At 41.3% G+C, this 20,655-nt stretch overlaps 1 protein-coding gene across 16 annotated transcripts in view; it reads right to left on the reverse strand.

The window, feature by feature from the left end:
* Nucleotides 1-20,655, reverse strand: part of AKAP13 (A-kinase anchoring protein 13) — a 342,746-nt gene that overhangs the window by 156,347 nt on the left and 165,744 nt on the right. For 14 of the 16 annotated variants that reach the window (XM_089906833.1, XM_089906831.1, XM_089906837.1 and 11 more), the window contains 2 exons: nt 7,694-7,892; nt 1,876-5,017 (listed from right to left, as the gene is read on the reverse strand). In XM_089906833.1, the coding sequence (XP_089762959.1) occupies nt 1,876-5,017; nt 7,694-7,892 (3,341 nt within the window). The remainder of the gene's footprint in view (nt 1-1,875; nt 5,018-7,693; nt 7,893-20,655) is intronic. The other 2 variants (XM_030764018.2, XM_030764022.2) reach the window with 2 other exon arrangements.

Raw genomic sequence — 20,655 nt, forward strand, 5'->3', positions numbered from 1 at the left:
TGGTTACTTCTCTCTGTCCTTTGAGGCCATGAGCATGGAGCACATATGACTCCTCTGGAGAGCAGAATAAGTAACTCGTACACACACACACACACACACACACACACACACCCCGAAATCCCAAGCCCAGAGACACAGTTGAAACTTGATTTTCATCTCATTTTCCTTCCTAAAGCCTTAAAATCTTAAACATAATTTCTTAGCACCTTTACTATCTTTGTGTGCTATTAAAAATCAAAGTCTGAAAAAAAAATCAAAGTCGGCTTGGTTTCTATCTTTTCTCATAAGGTACTATAGACACAAACCTTACATAGTTTGTACTTGCTTGGATTAAATTCTGACTACTGAGCCAGAAAGAGAAATAATTCCAGCCCATGTGGCCAAAGACGCAGCACCCAGATGAAAACAACATAGGCAGGCATCAGCTTACAGCCACTCCCGTTCTTCTAAAATGTCCCCCCAAAATAGACTTGCTGTTGTGCCTTCTTTTAAAAATTACAGACCTTCTCATTGAAATTCTGAGACTGTTAGTGATAGAAATTTGTTGGCTGCTAACAATCCAAGACACTTTAATAAAACAAAAAGTGTGAAATCACCAAAAATACTATCTCAGGTTTCTTAAATCCCTCAACTGGAAAAATAGATTATAAATGGTTAAACACCCTCTATCAGGGAAAATGACCACTGTGTTTAAATTGCTCTTTTTCTAAAGCCACTTCTCTCCTTATTCTATTTGTTCATTTCTATTCATGCCCCACCCCCCAATTCTTAACACCTACTACAGTAAAGGGGTTTTCAAAAATTAGAAAGAACAGCAAGAGCAATCAAACGATAAAAACAAAACAGGCTTCTTACCTACGAGAGCCTGGGGGCAAGCAAGGAGATAGGTCCTCTGTCTATAGCTGGTAACAGGTGGTGGTCGCAAAGTCTGAATCAAACTGACCTTGAACGACTTCAGGAGTCAAAACCGAGTCTGACTCCAGTTTGAACTTCAGCCTCAACCCCCAATAAGGAGTTTTATTCAGATCGTTTCTTTCCACTGAACACCAGTGGTTTCTCTTTGCTCTCTCTGGACATGGTTACCCACAGACGGAACGGGCTGGTGCTGTGTGAGCAATCTGCTTGCTGCAGCTGCTTCACCAAGATAAGCAGACACAACGTCTGCCCTGTGACAGCAGCTCAGCAGACTAGGCTCTGGCGGAAATCCTGTATCCTATCCCCTGCCTTTCGCAGGGCCCTCAATTCCCAGACTGCTGCCCAAGAGCAACAGGCAATGGAACTGGAGGTCTGCTCCTCAGGCAGGAAAAGGAGGGAGTTCCCTTCTCACAGCCTCCACCAATGACCTAATACCACCATTTGGGATGCTGGGCCACCGGCTTACAACGATACTTAGAGCTGTTTGTGAAACCACTCTGACTAAATTTGCTCAGGACACAGACTAGGATGATAGGGAAAGAAAGGAGTTTCAGGTTTGTAAATAAAACACACTTTTTCAGCACTGTTTGTTATGGTTCTCGAGAAAAAGGACTATGCCATGTGAACAAAAACATCTGCTAAATTCCTTTATCATTTTAGAGCACCTGGGATCTAGGCACTGTTTTCCAGGTTAGGAAAGTCATGACTGCACCAGTGCGATAGAGCATTTATAGGTTTTAAGCAGTCAAGCCAGAAGTCTGGAATGCAGGGAGCAAAAACTGCCCAACCCTGAGATGACGTGCCTCTCCGGATGGTGCTGACTGGTAACTTGGCAACCTATCCGATGAACGCCAGACCTCTAAACAACAACATGACACCTATGTTTATACCAGCACATCACAGAGACTCTTACGGGAATTTGTTTCTCGAACTGTTTATTTCGTACTCTACTTTGCTTACCTGTTGCCGGAGTTGGTCGCTGGAGAGGCGGAATAATCTTCTCTGGCTCCTCCCTTCCAGCAAAGCATCCTGCAAGGTTCCCAGAGGCTTCTCCACGACTACTGCCCATTGGCAGGGTCTCCGCAGGCTGGAAAGCACTCGCCTTCCCTGCAGAAGCACTCTCCAGCTGTTCGGCCCCTGGGCCCGCCTCAGAAGGACAGGGCAGTGACATGTGACTGATTTCCCCCTCTGTCATCAGTTCTCCCGAGGCCTTGACTCGTTCTATGACAGCATCCACTAGGCGACTCGCAGCCTCCTCAATCAAGTCTGCTGTCTCAGGCAGAAGCACGGCTTTGGCAGCGACGGTGCACGGCATAGGGGCAGCATCCCTTCCCCTGCCTGGGGCCTTGTCACCACGGCTTGAGAGCTCCGTCTCTGTGGGGTGCTCTTTGGCAGCAGGCTGCGGCGGGACGTGATGCGCTTCCTCATCCACCTGTGTCTCCTTGGAGTCGCCTGTGCTACGGCTGCCATCTGCTCCCCCCACCTTCCCCTTCTCCCAACCCAGGGACACGACCTCTGGGGGTGCGGCGCCCTGAGGGTCAGTCACACCTTTGTCCGGTAAAGCTCCCGGCAAACCCAGGATCATATTCTTCTCCTGGCTCGAAGAGACCTGCGGAATCTGGATGTCTGGAGCGTTGTGTGGTATATCCTTTCTCCCGGTCCCAGTGGTGCCTGGCAGAGCACCGACCACGGCACCATCCAATGCCGCATTTCCACTCACCTCACAAGCAGCGGTCTTCCCCTGGGACTGAGTGTTTTTCACCTCAACATCCAGAGCAGAAGATTGCTCACAATTAAGAACCTCGAACCCATCTGGTAACAGATCTGGCAATGGAGGTGAGCTCTTCTGCTCTGTACCTGAGGCCTCCTGGCTTGAGTCTGCAGCCAGACTTGCTCCTGGTGGCACCAGGCTCTGTGCAGCCCCACCTTCAATCAGCTGTGCGACTGGTGGGGCCACTTCCTTGTTATGTTTAGTTTCTGCGTGAAGACAGGCCAAGGGTGTGCCCAGTGAATTGCCGTTCCGAGGAGCTCTGTCCTCATCACAGACAGCTGAGCCAGGTTCTTCATGGAATCCCGGGGCCTCTTGTCCAGAGGGTGGTGTTCTCGGCTCTTCCTGCAACGTTCCTGAACGAAGAGTGTCCTTAATGGAGGAACAGGTCACTGCTTTATCCTTGTCTTCTGGTCCCTGAGCTGCAGTGCTCTCTGGAACCACCTGATCTTTCCCTTCTTCAGTCAAAGCGGAATCAGAGGCCAAAGCGGCCTGACCCACATGGAGCAGGGAAGAGTCAGTGACCCCCTCGACGATATTCAGGACTTCAGGGTCTGCTGAGAGGCAGGGACGCTCACACTCCGCACCAGGTCCTACGGGACTGGTATTGCCCATGCTGGGCTGAAGATCTAGAGCAGAGGAGGGTGTGCACAGGCCCGCTACACTGTCTTCTGCTGGCTGCTTCTCCAGATCATTCGAATCTCCATCTGGGCCATCTCTACAGTCTGTATGTGGTTCAAGAGTTGCTGTTCCTTTTTCATTCTGGGAGGAGGGGACAAGAGAAAATGCGTCATCTTTGGTTACTGATTCACTGCCGGGACTGCCTGGCAGAGAGAAAGTCCTGCCTGATGTCACTGCCTGGTCTGACACCCGTTCTTTCTCAGCTTTGGGGACAAGAGCATGTGGATGTGGAACTACCTCAAGCATATTTGCTAAAGATGTTTCTAGTTTCGAATCTTTTCCTTGGCTTTCTTTATCCAAAACTTGGAGAGGACAAAAATCCACATGTTCCTGGGTGTCTCCATCAGGGTCAGGGGTGACCGTGTTAGCCTGTGGGCCTTCCAAGCGGCTGGCAGTGGGCAGTGGTTGTGTGTTGAGCAGCCCTGTGGTGGTGCCTTCAGGCTGGGTAACTATGTCATCACAGTGTTCTACAGCCAACACACCACTAGAAGTCCCCGTGTTCTGTCGACATGCAGAGGCAGCACAAAGTTTATCATCTCCAGTTGTAGAACAGACGGGTGATTTGCTGTTTTGGCTTTGAACATGAGACGAATCCGTTTCTGATTTCTGGTTTGGCATAACATCTTTTTGCGGCCTGGGAAAGGTTAAATCAGAGGGTGACAACGCCACACACATGCTGGCTAAGGGAGTGTCAAGTTCGAGGCCTTCTGAAATCTCATCTTTTGCAGCAGCTAGAATTAACTGAGAGTTCTGAGCCCCTGGAGCATCAGCACTCTCTTCACAACTTCTAGAAGTTTCCGTTTCTGCAGTGTTTTCATCAATGGCAGTTTCTTCATCACTAACGACAAGTAAAGACTCAGCAGGCTTGTCAGCAACCAGGGAGCCAGAGGCAGAGACACCATTTGGAACACTGGCTTTATCCATAGGCTCGTCTGTGACTTTTAGGTCAGAGGCTCCAGCTGTGCTGATATTGGAGTCCTCAAATCTTTCCTTCATACTCTCCCCTGCTGCAAGCACATTCCTCTGGATGGTGGCCTCTGGGTTCACGAGACTGCGTTCCGTTTCCCTTGCAGTGTCTGGGACGCTGGCACCTGCTGGTGATGGGACCACCAGTCCACCTCCAGAGAAAGACTGGGCCATGCCGGGCTCCAGGGCTACGCCTCCCTGCAGGACGTGGCCTCCACTGCCTGGAGACTCCTGGTCTGTGGCCATTGCCGAAGATTTTGTTCCAGTTTCTTCATTTCTGACTCCACAGGATGGAAGGCCTTCTGTGTCCTTTCCTTTGCAATCAGGTGTGCTCTGACGGCAGCTGTCAGGATCAGACGTAGTCCCAGAGTCCACGATAGGTGCTGGCTCCACCTCGTCTCCTTTTCTCTCCACGCCTGTATTTTTCTTCCTACAGGAAGAGTCTGTATTCTCTTCCTTAACCACACTTGACAAATCATAGGAACTTTCAGTCTGCCCCACAGTGCTCCCATGGCAGCACTGAGAGCTCTCAGCACCTTCAGGAGAAGCAAGCTGCTGGCTGGCTGTGGGCTCTGATGCACAGGGAAGAAACTGACCATCTGTATCTTGGTCACTGGGCAGACTTGAAGGTTCTTGTGCTGTCACCACTGAGGGCATAAGACTGTCCATCTGTGTGAGGTTTGTTTTCTAGGAGGAAATGGAAGATATTTAAAAAAAAATTGTCCGGGGGAAAAGATGTCACTGACACCTATAAGCAAAAATTCTGTTGGAGAGAACTCAGTAGCATTCCAGCCTCTCAAGTCACAGGATAAGCCAACCTAAATAAAACTAAATTCTCTCTTGTTCCTGACATTAATTTCCTCTTATAGTTGCATATCCACTAGAATGATAAAAAATGGCAAGAATAATACAATATGACTCTTTTCTATATTATGAACTTATTTTAGAAAACAGATAAAAACTGAGCCTCAAAAAAGCTCAGTGGCTATCTTCAAATGAGCAGCTGAGAAAGATACTTTTTATAGGGGCTTTAGAGGGGCAGAGGCTGCTTCCATCCCACCTCATATATACAAGTAAAAACAAATCCTGGCCAGTCTGGTAAACTCTCTTCAATCACAAGGCACAGACATATGCTCCCATGCCCTAAATTCTCACTGAGGAGTTACACAGCATCCTTTAAACTCCAAAATATGCTCCGTTCAATCTAGTTTAACAATTTTAGTTATGGGGTTATAATTTCAAAAAGAGTGGCACGGTCGATTCTTTTACTTCTTGATAAAAGCAGTTCCTCTAATACTGAATATTAAATAAATAAGAATATACTGAACTAGTAGTACCTAATCCTTGATTATTCTCAGATGGTACTGTGCTTTGAGGATATTATAGGTCATCTCAAAAATAGTTTTTGCAACTTGAAAAACAGATGTAACCAACTATACAGGAATGGTTAAAACAATCATGGTTAATCAACCTGATGGAAAATGCTACGCTGTTATATAAGTGTTAACTATGAAGACCACAGTGAAATAAGGAAAAGATATTTATAACATAATGTTTAAGAAAATAAACAAAACTTACAGTTAATCTAAGGTTATAATTATGCAAAAACTACAAGTACACGTAGATAAGGCTTAGGAAAAAATGGAGAAAAACAAACACAGCTGATCTTTAGAGTGGGTTTACCTTTATATCAAAATTTCAGGAATCCTTAAAATGATACTATTTTTTTCAACACATAAAAACTATTTTGCTCTCTATCTTTTTTTTGGCTGCACTGCGCACCTTGCGAGATCTCAGTTCCCTGACCAGGGGTTGAACCCAGGCCACGGCAATGAAAGCGCAGAATCCTAACCACCAGGCCTCCAGGGAAGTCCCAAAACTATTTTTATAACACCTGGTTTGCTCTTCGCTCATTATCTGATCTACTACAAGAATCTCACGCAAATCCACCACGCACTGTCATCTCATTCACTTACCCACTCAGTTCCTGTGTCGAGCACTTACAGTACTCCATCATCAGCCGATTCCTGTCTACTCACTGGGTCTGATGTAAAAGTTCACACACGTAAGTGTAAAACGAGTTACGCTCACTAAAGTCCTTCTAATAATAGAGTACACGAGAAATGAATTTTCACTGAAAGCGTCTGTGCTATGCTCCTTAGGGTATTCAAAATGGCTTGCTTCCCTTCCCGCTGAGAGTGTAACTGACTCCAAAAAAATTATGAAAGCAGGTCATTAAATTTAATAAAGGGTGAACATTACAGAACAGAGATTTGCAGAAAAAAGTTGTCTTGCTTGAAAAATTTTAGATGCTCCTAACACAAGCATCTTCTCAGTTTTAATTTCTCATGGTTTCCTGTAAAATATTCCCACACCTTGCAGGTAGCTTTGGCATCTACAAAGTGCTGTTTTCAAATGGACTATCATTCACCCAGTAAGAAGAGCCCTAAAGGAAAACCTGACCTTCCGGCAGTCTCTTCAGAGGAAAATAAAATGACACCTATTCTGGAACAAATATGACTCGGAGAGGCAGAGGCAGGTACATCTACAACCTGCTATGAAGTGTCCTGGCCTGCTGCTCTCCGAAACAAGCAAGGCCTGCTCCCAAAGAAGGCTCTGGCGCTGAGCTGACCCCAGATGACCTTAAATGAAATTACTGCCAAGCTTTTTCCAAATCAAATCAACTCTGAAATAAAATGGGTGGAAAAATTATCTAAACTTAGCCTTTCAGATGTCGTGGCCAAGACAGATGTACCCATGTGACGTTTATATTATCCATAATAAATGCTACCAGGGAGTATGTAATGTTTTTATGTCTGGCAACAACTTTATCTTGAAGGCCTGAGTGGATTATAAAATCTTTATTGTTTTAGTGATCTTTTTACCACACAACTACCAATTTAAATATAGTAACACAGTCATCACTCACTGAAATAGCTGTGAAAAGGCTCCATTTCTGAGTAGATTTGGTTCTTATTCTTCAGCAACAATCTCAGAAACTGTTTAGCTCATTTCGTTTTATAAAGTTAAACCAATAAATTTATAGAGTTAAATAAATTTCCTTTTAAGCCAGGAAAATTTAGTTCTAGTTGTTGCATATTTCTGTATCTGCCAGGTGTATGTGTGTCTTTCGTTATTTTAAAAGCCTGGCAAAAAAAAAAAGAAAAATTCTCGCAGTCTCCTATTGCTACTACCCCAGTGCTGAACTCTGTCTCTATAAATGCTAACGTCTAATATAGCTAAAACTGCTTTACAGGTTTCACAATCTTTGAGGGAAGCACTGTTATGTTCTAATTATAGTAAGGCTCATTGGGGGAAGGGGTGAGGGCACAAAAGCCTGAAAATGGAAATTTTCTGTCTTACCATTAGCTGCTGTTGGATGTTCATAAGTTTAAAAATATGTCCAGTGCAACTGTCTCCAGGAAGTGGGGGTTCCTGGTGTGGTTCAGACTCAGAGGTTAACGTATAGACGTCCAGCTCTCGGTGATGCCTCACAGAACAGTCTCCGTAAGGGATTTCATAGGATAAACTGCTCCAGGAGTCTGGTTCTCCAGTATCCTCCCTGGAAGCAAGCAAACTCTGGTTAATATATATGTATATTCTATACATAATATACATGAATATATTATAATATTACTATATAATAACATATATATATATGTGTATACAATATACATATATATGTATTCTGCCTCCCAGGCAAAGGTTTAACCCTCTAAGTCTTATGAAAAATTTTGAACCTCATTGCTCTTTGAGGCTCTGCAGCAGAAATTTGGTTTGCACAGTTCCCCAGTAATTCAGGCATATAACTAACTGTTTCATTCTCTTCATAAGAGGTCATAAATGGGCTAAATGAAAACTGCAGGATTCCTCCCTAAGGATGTTCTTTTGATCAAGACCAAGAAAAGACTGGGATCCTAAAATAGTTAATATTATGCTCACAACCAAATAATGAGGAAATGTAAGGAGGATGGTTTTGCCCTGGTTTTCAAAAAAAGCAAGACTTATGAAGCGTTTCTCTTAAAATGGGTTATACCATATGCTAAATGCAGTTGATCATATTGGGAAGGGAAGAACTAATCAATCCAATCCGTGCAAGGGCACTCCAATTTTTGTTAAAGATAGGTGGAGGAAGCACTCTCAAAATTCTCAAAGTCAACTATATAGAGGAAAACTATCAATATTATAATGCCTTATCATACTATACTTGTCAATATAATTATCAAATCCTATTTTGAATGAAGCACTTGGTTCCAAGAACTTTAAGCTATAACTTTAAATTTAAAAGACAAACAACTTTGCTCAACTCACATCATTATAGATACACCTCATATTCAAATAAAGCCGACAAATGCTCAGGTATGTAAAAAAGCATTTCTGGGATAGGCCTCAAAACATGAAATCTCTTTACGTGGTTCTAATGAACCAGTACGCTGATATGGTATCCCAGAGATTCTGGAAGAAGGCGGAAGGTAGTGTTTGAGATCATTATCATGTTTTAAAATAAAAAATAAAACTAAAGAATTAAGAACTAATAGACATGCCATCCACTGACAAATATGAGAGGGAAACATTACTTCAACTCTCTCTCCAGTGTTCTGTCTACTAAATCATACCTGTCAGTTCTTAACAATTCACCAGAGAATAACTGGAATTTGAAAGCTAAAAATATGCTATAGTGGAAAACCTATAACAAACTGGAGGGTCATGCACTGGCTGAAGGTAACAATTAAGGCTGATCCAAAAGAAAACAATTATAATTTCCATACTCAAGAGTGACTCCCAAACAGTTGCTTAAAATGAACTTAGCATATGCTATGCTAAATGTTTCATGCATTTACCAAGCTGCTCTACACTGAGCAAAGTGACCTCAAATAGAAAAGTACCTAAAAGATAGTCACTTAGAAGTTCAACTGAATGACTCAAGAAGTCAATCAGCTCCACCAAGTGAGGGGGAGGCAACATCTCTGTAAATTCAACTTTGGAGCTTGGGTTGACATTGTCACTAACTCTGCTCAACTGTCTTGACAAGGCATTACTGGCATATCTGCTTACTCAGATTACCACTTATAGCCATGCTCCAATTAAAAAAAAAAAAAGGTATTTGAAAACAAAACTTGATTTATACACCACCACTGAGTGTGAACCAAATACAACAAGCTAGGAGGGAACTGTTTGCCAAGGGAGGGGCAATTAAATAGTGATACAGTCCATTCCCAGCAAGATGGAGTTTTCTACCAACCTTGCCACTATTAATTCTCAAACTGCTTCTTTTCTAATATCTAAACCTTGGGAAATTCCCTTCTGTGACCACAAACTATTTATCTCCCACCTCTCCCATGCTCTCCCCTTCCAGAAGAATGTGCTTTTGTTGCCACAAGTGCTAGCCCTTCAATCTCCCAATTCATCGTCCCTGTGGATTTTTGTTACTTCCTAGCCCACCTAGAAACCAAAGACTAGTTAATGCAATTATTCTCCCACTGGCTTCCATGAATATCTGCTGCTATTGACACTCTTCAAACCCATCGTGCCTGTAGGTCTGGGTAAACCCCACCATTCAACAAGTATTTGTGCCAGTATTCTCGGTGCTGGTGATACAAACGAAAATCCTCGTCCTGTTGAAGCATATATACCTAGCAAGGGAGACAAAAGCAATCAAGATAAATAAAACACCTAGAATTCTGGAAGACAGCAAGTGTGGTGGAGGAAATAAACCAGAGATGAGGGCTGCAATTTGAAATGTGGTGGGTCAGGGAAGGCCTCACTGAGGTGACATTTAAGCCAATGCACTGTCTGCTCTGTATTCAACACTGTATAAAACCTTGGCTGGATCCACTTGGCAAAGTTCTATGACTAAGAATGTTTACTGAAACATTAGGTGTAATAGTACTAAAGACCGGAAACACCCTAACCGAGTCAGTAACTAGAGGGATGTTTGGTAAATTAAAGAACAGATCTACAGACTATTATGGAGCCATTAAATATAACTGAAAAAACAGTTCAATAACATTGAAATCTATATTCAGTGAAATAAGCAAAATAAAAAGAGCAAAATTATAAGCATAGACAGTAAACTGCACAATAAAAATAGTGTCAGGGTGGTTGGGTTATAGGTTTTCTTCTTCTCTGGGATTTTAATTAATGTCTTAAATAATTTTTTAAAGTTCCTATTCAGCCAGGCCTCGCTGCTGCTCTGTAATGCTTCTTACTCATGTGTGTTAATCCATCCCCACGGGGGTTACCAAAATGTTCTATAATTTCCTCAAAGGCCTAACATTAACCTTGTCTACTTCATTCTCAGGTGACCTTTTCTCCCATCTTAGTGAAAAGCTTGAGGCCATCTAACATGAACTAAACCCATCTTCAATCCACCCAAAAATGCCTGTGCCCGTCTCCTCTAACTTCAGGGCACCTCTCTATGCAGTGGGTTTGCTCTGTTCCACACCCCCGTCCTTAGGTAACTGGCTCGGTAATCACCCCCTGGATGCCTGCAGTTTTCCACCTGCTTCTGGACTAGCTCCTTCCCCATCCACCTGCAAGTACCATGAAAACCTCACCAGTAGACAGAGCAGAGGCAGGAAAAGGGATTACTGCACAGGTGCCCGCAGCAGCAGCAGCAATCTTTACTCAGCCCTGCAGACCAGCGATTCTCTCTGAGGAATCCAGCCCCCAGGGGACATCTGACAACGTCTGGAGACATTTTTCGTTGTCACAACTTGGGGATGGGGAGGGGTCCTACAATGCACAGGACAGCTCCCTAGAAGAAAGAATCATCGGGCCCAAACTGCCAGTGGTGCTGGTGTTGAGAAATCCTGCTGTAAACCCCCGAAACCCCTTTCTGTCTGCCCTCCTCTTCCTTCCCTTCTACCTCCTTACCAGCCATTTGAACAATTAAAGGTTTTGCGCCTACTCCCTCCCACTGCTACTAAAACTTCTGTCTCGGGTTCCACTGACAAAACAAATCTCCAAATCCAATGGCTTTTCTTTGTCTCCACTGTCCTTGAGTTTTGTAGCATCTTTAAATGGTGACCTGATTCTTCTTTTGACATTTATTCTCACTTGACGTTCATAAAGAATCATCCTATTCACCCACTGCTTTCTCTGGCTTTTTCTTCTTCTTCTCACATCTTAGATGTGAACAGATGTCAACTACCTGAACTTGGTCTTCTATTAAATGGTAGGCACTGTGCTAGATGCCAGGGCTACAAGGTTAAATATGATACCTTTCTCAAGAATAACGTAAACACACAGCCTAAGGTCAAACATGAATTACTATTAGATAGCCATAGTTTGGCTTACTGGTGTTACTGTCACCTCCATGGAAACGAAAAGCAGAAACAATCTCATGGGAGTTTTACCCTTATGAGTGTGGCATTTTATGCACTAAATATACCATATTTCATCAAAATTACAATGCTATTACTTATAAAAGCAAAATCATTTTCTGTATTACTAAGAAGGAAAAGAACTGTTGTGAGTTAAATTATGACACAAGTTAGAAAAATTTACATCTTAAAAGAGATAATACAGGGAATTCCCTGGCAGTCCAGGGGTTAGGACTCCTCGCTTTCACTGCCGAGGGCGCAGGTTCGATCCTTGGTTGGGGAGCTGAGATACTGCAAGCTGCGTGGTGTGGCCAAAGGAAAAAAAGAAAGAGAGAGATAACAGAGTATAAATACAGTCAACTGTCCTTCTGAATACTGGTATGGGTGGTACAAACAGTTCAAATGAACAAACAGTTCCAACATCAACTGCTTAACTTCATTCGCCTGTGAGTCCCAAGCCTGCAACAAACGGACAGCAGATACAAGTGAAAAGGGCAGCTCAGAGGCTTTAGACAGACTTAAACACCTAAGACACTAGTTTTCAAACTTTTAAGTAGCTGAACAGTTTCAAATAAAGCCACATGCAGAAACAGAGTTGCTCTGGTGATAGGGGCAATAGAGGGAAGGAAAGGCAAAGCCCGGCCCTCCCTCCAGCCACCATCCCTCCTAGGTGGGTTGTGAGACCCATACTATACCCAAGGAGTAGCTAAATGTTCTTAATTCCCAAGGTACAGGCTTTCTTTATGTACAGCTACCACATTTCCCATTTTAAGGTCATTCTCCTTGTTTAGTCTCCTCTGCACTTGTAGAATAACTACTCCATATTCTCCTGATTGAAGCCCTTTGTATGCTTACAGTTAGTAATTAAGTTGACCCCTTGGCCTTGTATTTCCGCCATGGAGAAGAATATGCCTGGGTATCTAAAATTTACCTTAGAAATACACACAACGCTTTTATGTAATCAAATCAAGTCTGGCAGGACAGAAAAGCACGTCCATGAATGCACCAGAAATTCTGGTTATTTCAGCTGGTGAATTAAGAGGCACCATAGCCTCAGCTGAGGCTTTTTTAAAAAATGAGTGAAAGGGAGATCTGTAGATGAAGGAGTATAAATGCTGCGGGAAGGTTTACAGAGCTCTCCACGACCTTTCATTTTTCACCCCTATGAGGACACCACCACTCTGAACAAAGAAGAGGGTATTTTTACTACCAATTGTGGCAACTGTGCAGTATAGGCATTATTTCATTACTACGACATCAGATGGTATTGGCGTAGAATTTCTTAGATTGTTACATTCAACCACATCCCAGATCAGACTTCAAGATATAAGGACTGATATTATGATTACTGGAAACTTTCAATCATCCTGTCAGTAAGGCAATTAATATTGTTTTCAACCATTCTCAGGCGCCTTGAATTTCATCTGGAGTATCCAGCACAACTCCAAGTGCAGTCTCCCACCTCTGAGCCCTGAAAGACTTGTTCTGCACCGTAACCTTTTCTTCATTCACCTGTAACCCCTAAGGAGGAGCAGGACCATACACCTTCTGACTTGCTGGGTCTCACTACTCTGCTTCATCTCCTGACACACTGTAGGTACTCAAATATTTGTTGGGATTTCACTCCAGGGCAAAAGAGTAGGGATATTCTTTATAAACAAATGGTTTGAGATCACTAAGAACTCACTCTCTGTGAAAGGACAGATAACCTAAAGAAGTAATTCTAGTAAGACCCAATGTAGTGGCAGTAATGGCTTAAAAGGTCTAGTTGGTAAAGGAGACTAAAAAGTCATGACAACTGAATTCAGTATATGATAAAGATCAGGAGGAAAAAACATTGCTTGAAAGTATATTTTTGGCAGCTGGTGAAAAGTGAATATAAACTATATATTAGATAATCATAATATATTAATGTTATATTACTGATTTTGATAACTGCCCTGTTATAAGAACATGCTGAAATAATTAGGAATAAAGGGGCATGATGTCGGCAACAACTCTCCAAAGAGTTCAGTAAAATTCTATCCATTTATCTACACACACAGATAAAGCAAATAAAACATTAACAATTGGTGGATTTAGGTGAAGGATACACAATGGTTCACTGTACTATTCTTCAATTTTTTTAAATTAATTAATTAATTTATCTTTGGCTGCTTTGGGTCTTCATTGCTGCACGCGGGCTTTCTCTAGTTGTGGCGAGCGGGGGCTACTCTTTGTTGCGGTGCACGGGCTTCTCATTGTGGTGGCTTCTCTTGCTGTGGAGCACGGGCTCTAGGTGCGCAGGCTCAGTAGCTGTGGCACATGGGCTTAGTTACTCCGCAGCATGTGGGACCTTGCCGGACCAGGGCTCGAGCCCGTGTCCCCTGCATTGGCAGGGAGATTCTTAACCACTGTGCCACCAGGGAAGTCCCACTGTACTATTCTCACACCTTTTCTATGAGTTCAAAATTTTTCACAACAAAAAGTTAAATATAAAACATCAATTTAAAAAAAGGCAGAGGGTAGTAATTCTTTCACTATTCTATGATTACTATTTCAGGCAGGGAAGAAACTAATATTTGGGTATCTACTAAGAGACAGGCACCCTGATACCCCATATATTTAATCCTCATACGAGTCTTTCAAAGAAGTGCTATTTCTAGTTCAGAGGAGGGGAAACTGAGACTCAGAAATACTAATTCATTTGCTTAAGATATAACACATACATCAGACTTTGATAAATCTGGCTTCAAGTGACAAATTTTACCACTTAGGAGAAGTAAGCATTTGGGCTAGATATGTAGTCTCTTTGAGTATGTATCACAATCTGTAAAAAGACAGTAAAAGTCCCTTTAAAAGTTGCAGTGGTAATTAAAGGGGACAGGAAACAAAGTATCTAATAACGCCTGGCACACAGGAGGCAGTCAGTAAACATTAGTACTCAAATATGTAATGGAGTGACAGATCTGGATCCATGCTGGACTGACCCCAAAGCCTGTACCCTCCCCCGCCCCATACACACACCTAATGCTGCACTGCTTCCAGTGGAAAGGGCTGGTCTTTAATAGAAACTCATCAGGTGCCACAGCAGGAAGCACTGAGGGTCATTTGAAGGCAGGATGGAGCAAAGAGGCCTTTAGGGGAAACATTTCTTCACGAATTAAAAGAATGTCCACTCCAGGCAGAACATTTTTCAACACACAAGCATTCTCCAATGAAAAGTTCTAAAGTCTGCCCTCTTCTGAGTTTCTCACAGAATGAGCAAATCAACCACAGTCATTCTCCGGTGTCTGGTGAGACTCTGACAAAGTGTAGGACAAATCGCAGAGCCCACATTCTACCTAGCTATTTTCAAAATGAGCACATTCTACTCACTTGAAGGACAATATCAACTTGGGCATTTATCCCTTCAATCTTTTTCACAAATGGCACCCCCAAACTGTTCACCACATTTTCCATAAAACTGACACCAATCAGTACCTACCTTTTCCTAATGGGAAAAAATATTCTACTCACCATAAGAAATCACCACAAATTCATCTAATTATGTTTAATTTAGATTTCCCTAGAGGCTAAATCACCGGGCAATATGAGGGGAAAAGCATGGGTATTGAGGTCTGCGTAGAATCTCATTTACGCCATGATCTGATCTAAGAAAAATTATTTAGCTTCTATGAGCCAGAGGTTTTTTTCATCTGCTTTTTAAAAAGTGGGATAATACTTTCTTACACAGTTGTTTTAAGGATTAAAAGATATATGGATAGAGACAGCCTTACTATATATATGCCTAATTAAGTACTCATTAAATATTGGGTTCTATTTCCTTCCACAAGCAAGGGGTACAAACATAACCACTCTCTTTTACAGCTAAATTTAATTATTTAACAATGTGTCAAATACTGAGCTGTGTGTTTTACATATCACCTAATTTATTCTTTTAACTATCCTGTGAGGGAAGATACTATTACCCCAATTTGCAGATGAGGAAACTGAAACTGTGAGAAATTTAATAACTTGCCTAACAGTCTGTTAAGCCAGAATTTGGGCTGATATTCTAAACCACCACACAAAACTACCTCTGCTGCTTTTTTTTAATTTTTTTAATTTAATTTATTTTTTTATACAGCAGGTTCTTATTAGTTATCCATTTTATACACATCAGTGTATACATGTCAATCCCAATCGCCCAATTCATCACACCACCATCCCCAACCCCCCACAGCTTTCCCCCACTTGGTGTCCATACGTTTGTTCTCTACATCTGTCTCTCAACTTCTGCCCTGCAAACCGATTCATCTGTACCATTTTTCTAGGTTCCACATATATACGTCTCTGCTGCCTATTTTGCACTAGAAAATGCAGACCAATGAAACAAACTAAATATTTTTAACATACGGACTTTGGAGGATTAAGTTTTGGAGATGCAAGTTCTAGATTGTTGTGCACTGTGGACATGGGTATAGTTTGTGGTCCACGGCTTTTGTGGTCATTCTTCTCTGTTCCTTTTCACTCTGAGGGGCTACTTGGGCTCTCTTACTCTATGGTTCCATGACTTTTGGAATACCTTGCTCCTCTAACAGCCGAAGTTCTCTATTTTCTAGCTTCACCTTATTGCACTGCTTTCAAATCCTGAAAAATAATTTTTAATACCTACCATGATACTAGTTATATTTATATCAATATCTAATATACCAACATTCACAGGGTGAGTAAAAATTAAAGTCAAGTTTATGCTAGATTAACATCTAAATATTTATTGATGTGATCAAGCTACTTAGTTGTTGACTGTTCTTACTTAATCAGATTTAAGCCACCAACCTAATTCAACAAACTCTCAGGAATTAATTTTCAGATGCAATGTTAAGTCTAATTTTCCCACTAAAGCAAAGTTCTTAATCTTAACTGCATTTTAGAATTACCTGGAGAGCTTTTAAAAATCCTCATGTCCAGATCACACCTCACACGAGCTAAATAAAAATCTCTAGAGGCGGTGCTGAGGCATCAATATTTTTTAAAGGTTCCCAGGAGATTCTAACGTATAATTAGAATCCCCATGTGATTCTAATGTGCAGCTAAGGTTGTAAAACACCACATTAAAGTAACCTACAGGTCCCAATTCATTTACATAAGTATAGCTAAGGCTAGCAAGACTGCAATGAATACTAGAGTTGTTAATATATCCTTTGACCTAATTATACAGTTCCCTGGAATTTATCCTATATAAATAATTTAACAGAAATAAAAATCAGTAAGTAAAAATGAGGCTCACTGCAGCATTCATTAGTTAATTTCTGGGTTTTTTAAGATTAAAATTAACATTCAATGTTAAATGGTTTAAATACTCATGATAAACAAAATATTTTAGATGGCCTAAAAGATAATTATAAAGACCAGAGAAATAGATTAAGAGGATGAAAAAGTGAAAAAATATCAGAATACAAAACAGAATATCAGCTGCAACTATTTAAGCAATTCCATGCAATGTGGGACGTGATATCTGATAATAAAATAAACCTGTCTTCTGGTGGCAGCATTATGAATAATTTTGTTATGTAAACGTAATTGTTTAAAAAAAATGCTAATTCTTCCCTCCCTGTTATCTTTCTTGCTTCTGGCCTAAGTCAGAAGACAGAGGCAGCTTAGTGCAGGCATCGTCGAGAGTTGCATCAAGGGAACATGGAGATATAAACCACAACACAGGGACTTCCCTGGTGGTCCAGTGGTTAAGAATCCACCTTCCGATGCAGGGGACACAGGTTCGATCCCCAGTTGGGGAACTAAGTTCCCACATGCTGCAGGGCAACTAAGCCCCCACGCCACAACTACAGAGCCCATGCACTCTGGACCCTGCGTCCCACAACCAGAGAGCCTGCGAGCTGCAACTACTGAGTCCGCGCACTGTGGAGCCCGCGTGCCACAACTAGAGAGGCCATGCACTCTGGAGCCCACGTGCCACAGCTAGAGAACCCGTGTGCCGCAACTACTGAGCCTGTGTGTTGTGGAGCCTGCGTGCCACAACTAGAGAGCCTGCATGCCGCAGCTACTGAGCCCAAGTGCCGTAACTACGAGCCCACATACCACAACTACTGAGCCCGCATGCCACAACTGGAGAGAAGCCAACGCACCACAACTAGAGAGAAGCCTGCACACTGCAATGAAAGATCCTGCGTGCTGCAACTAAGACCTGACACAGCCAAGAATAAATAAATATTAAAAAAAAAAAAAACACACAACACAGAAGTCTCAGCTTGGACTCTGATACAGTTACATTTAATTCATCCCCAGAACAACACCAGGCACTTCAAATAGATCTTCAGCTAAGAAGCAACCCAGGTGGATCAATTTCTACTCACTCAGTAATGCATCCTCTCCTTCTCAGCCCCCTCACTTCCCAGATGACTTTAGGTCAGCTAAGTGATGGAGATTTCTATTTAAATACTACTGGGTTTATCCTTATATAAAGATAGATTGATCTCTCACAGAACTTATGATTCTCTGCCTATTCCATGACAGTTATTGGCTTAATACCTACTTATGTCCTTTGCCTACAAAGCGCCTGATGTTACTTAATAAGAGTGAGAAACACAGGCACGTGGGAATTATTTTGAAAGGGAGAACATTATCACTGTTGACTAAAATTAAATTCTAGGTTGGGAAAAGAGACAGAAATGCTTACAAAATAGTCTGAAACTTGGGAAGAAAAATAGAACTGTATGAAGTAACTTCAGACTGATGACAGAAAACAAATCAGGAAGAAAAATCCAATATCCAACTATTAGAAGAGAGGTAATGTGTCTTTAAAATGTTAGTTTCCTCTTCTTTAGCTTTCTCATGGAGCAAACACACAAACAAAATCAAATAGCAACCCTATATGTTTACCGATTTAAATAACCTATTCATAATAGAGGGAAAGGAACGCACATCCATTTTTTCCAATCTTATTTCTGACAAGCACTTGAAACTCAATATGATAGAAAGACTAAGAGCTAAATATGAATCCCAAACTCCAATGTAATGGTGACCATTAAAATCAGTTGAGTAACAGGCTTCCAACAGTGAAGATTCCATCATTCTATAGATAAGCTATTTGTTCTACTTATAGAAACTGATAACTTTAATACAAGTCATCACTCTGTAAACTAGCTTTTCCAGTTCAGGAAAAAGAAAAAGAATTTTTGTTCATTAATCTGGGCAGGACTCTTATCTTCAGGCATGAAGTTCACCTGACTTTATAGCAGGTTACTGTCATTAAAATTTAAGAAAAGAACCCATACTTAAGTCCAATAAGCTTCTAATGATCTTGTGTATTTTTATAAACCCTACTGCCCTTATTCAACACTTTTCATAATTCAATTGATGAAATGGGTTAATCTTACTTAGAAGCAGTTAGATAAGTAAAATAAGTCAAAATAAAGACTAGTCACAGACCAGATGTGACTTTTTTTCAGGTCTCCTCTAAGTTGCTACTTTTGCAGAAACCATAAAACATTGATCTACTCTCCCTGATTACAGAACTATACAATAAGTAGATTAAATGTGTCAGACGAGAACGTCTCAAACTATTTATGAATTTCCAATTCATCACAGAAGTAAAAATTCTAAAAATTACTAGAAAAACAAAATTTACAAGATAAAAAACTTATGCCCAAAGTTTTAATAGATTCAATAGACATATAATTACTCTGTCAAATTACTATTAAAAGTTTCTAAACACATACAGTACTCTCATTATACATTATACTGATCTCATCATGGACCAGTGACAAAGAGTTGGCAGATCAGCCCTGATCCAGGGCCTCCCTCATTTTGAACAGCAGTGTGTTATACAACAGAGATCCCTCCAGACTGCAAGGAACCATATTTTACATTCTTAATATCTAGAGACCCTGGAGAGAAGTGGCAACAGAAAGGAAAGTCATGGCATAGACTGGAATATGGAATGTGGTACCAGCTACGGACCCACCGGACAAGTTTCCTTTTGTCCCAAGGTATACTTCACATTGTCCTGGAAAAGCTGAAAAATAACTCAATAATATTCAAGAGTATTTTAAAAGTTCAAACCCAAACAGTGTTTATAATTATTATTTTTAGAAAATCAAAAGCACCTAAAAAATCCACTTTAACAGACACGTCACCAAGAACTTCTGTAATTTACTGACATGATTTCCTTTAACCAAATGTGAAATACAGGAAACTAATCACTGTACATAATAAAAATGATACAGTTGACCCCTGAACAACACAAGTTTGAACTACACAGGTCCCACATATACATGGATATTTTTCAATAAAGACATATAGTACTACACAATCTGCGGTTGCTTGAATTTGAGGCTGCGCAACTGCAGATATGGATGGCCAACTATGGGACCTGAGCATCCATGGATTTTGGTATCAGTGGCAGGTCCTGGAACCAACCCCCCATGGATACTGAGGGACTACTGTACACTGTAAAGCAGTACCCAGCTTTTCAGAGCTCTTTCATTATAAATACCATTTTTAATATCCCAAGTGATAAGGCTGATGTTCTGCGTGTAGACAAAGAACAAAGTTCGGGTAAACCAACCAAGGTTTCACAGAGCTAAGGGCTGAATGAAGGTTAAAATACAATTTTTTAAATTCATTCCAAGCAATCTATTCCTAAGCAATTTAGTATAGTAACTTATGTGGATTAATGAGCTAAAAGAAAAGCTACAAGCTAAATGTTTCTTTAGATTACCCTTAAAAAAGGTATTAAGAAGTATCCTACTGAACACCTGTATCTTAACAAACTCATTTTCATATTAGCACATATTCTCTAAAATGGTATATGTATAAAAAGACCCCAGAAGATATTTACAGCATAAACATATAGAGAATTTTAACTTACTCTGTACAAGTTTAAAATGAAAATCTAAATCCTATTAAATAGGAGGGAACTGGGTTATGTGGCAATTACAAAAATACTATTTCTCAATATATGAAAAGCTCTGTATGAATACTTGTTTTCAAATGTTCATATACATATTTTTCTATTGC

Source organism: Delphinapterus leucas, chromosome 2, assembly GCF_059928025.1.
Source record: "Delphinapterus leucas isolate spDelLeu-1000000601 "Yukka" chromosome 2, BTC_Dleu_Yukka2, whole genome shotgun sequence".
Classification (NCBI taxonomy): domain Eukaryota; kingdom Metazoa; phylum Chordata; class Mammalia; order Artiodactyla; family Monodontidae; genus Delphinapterus; species Delphinapterus leucas.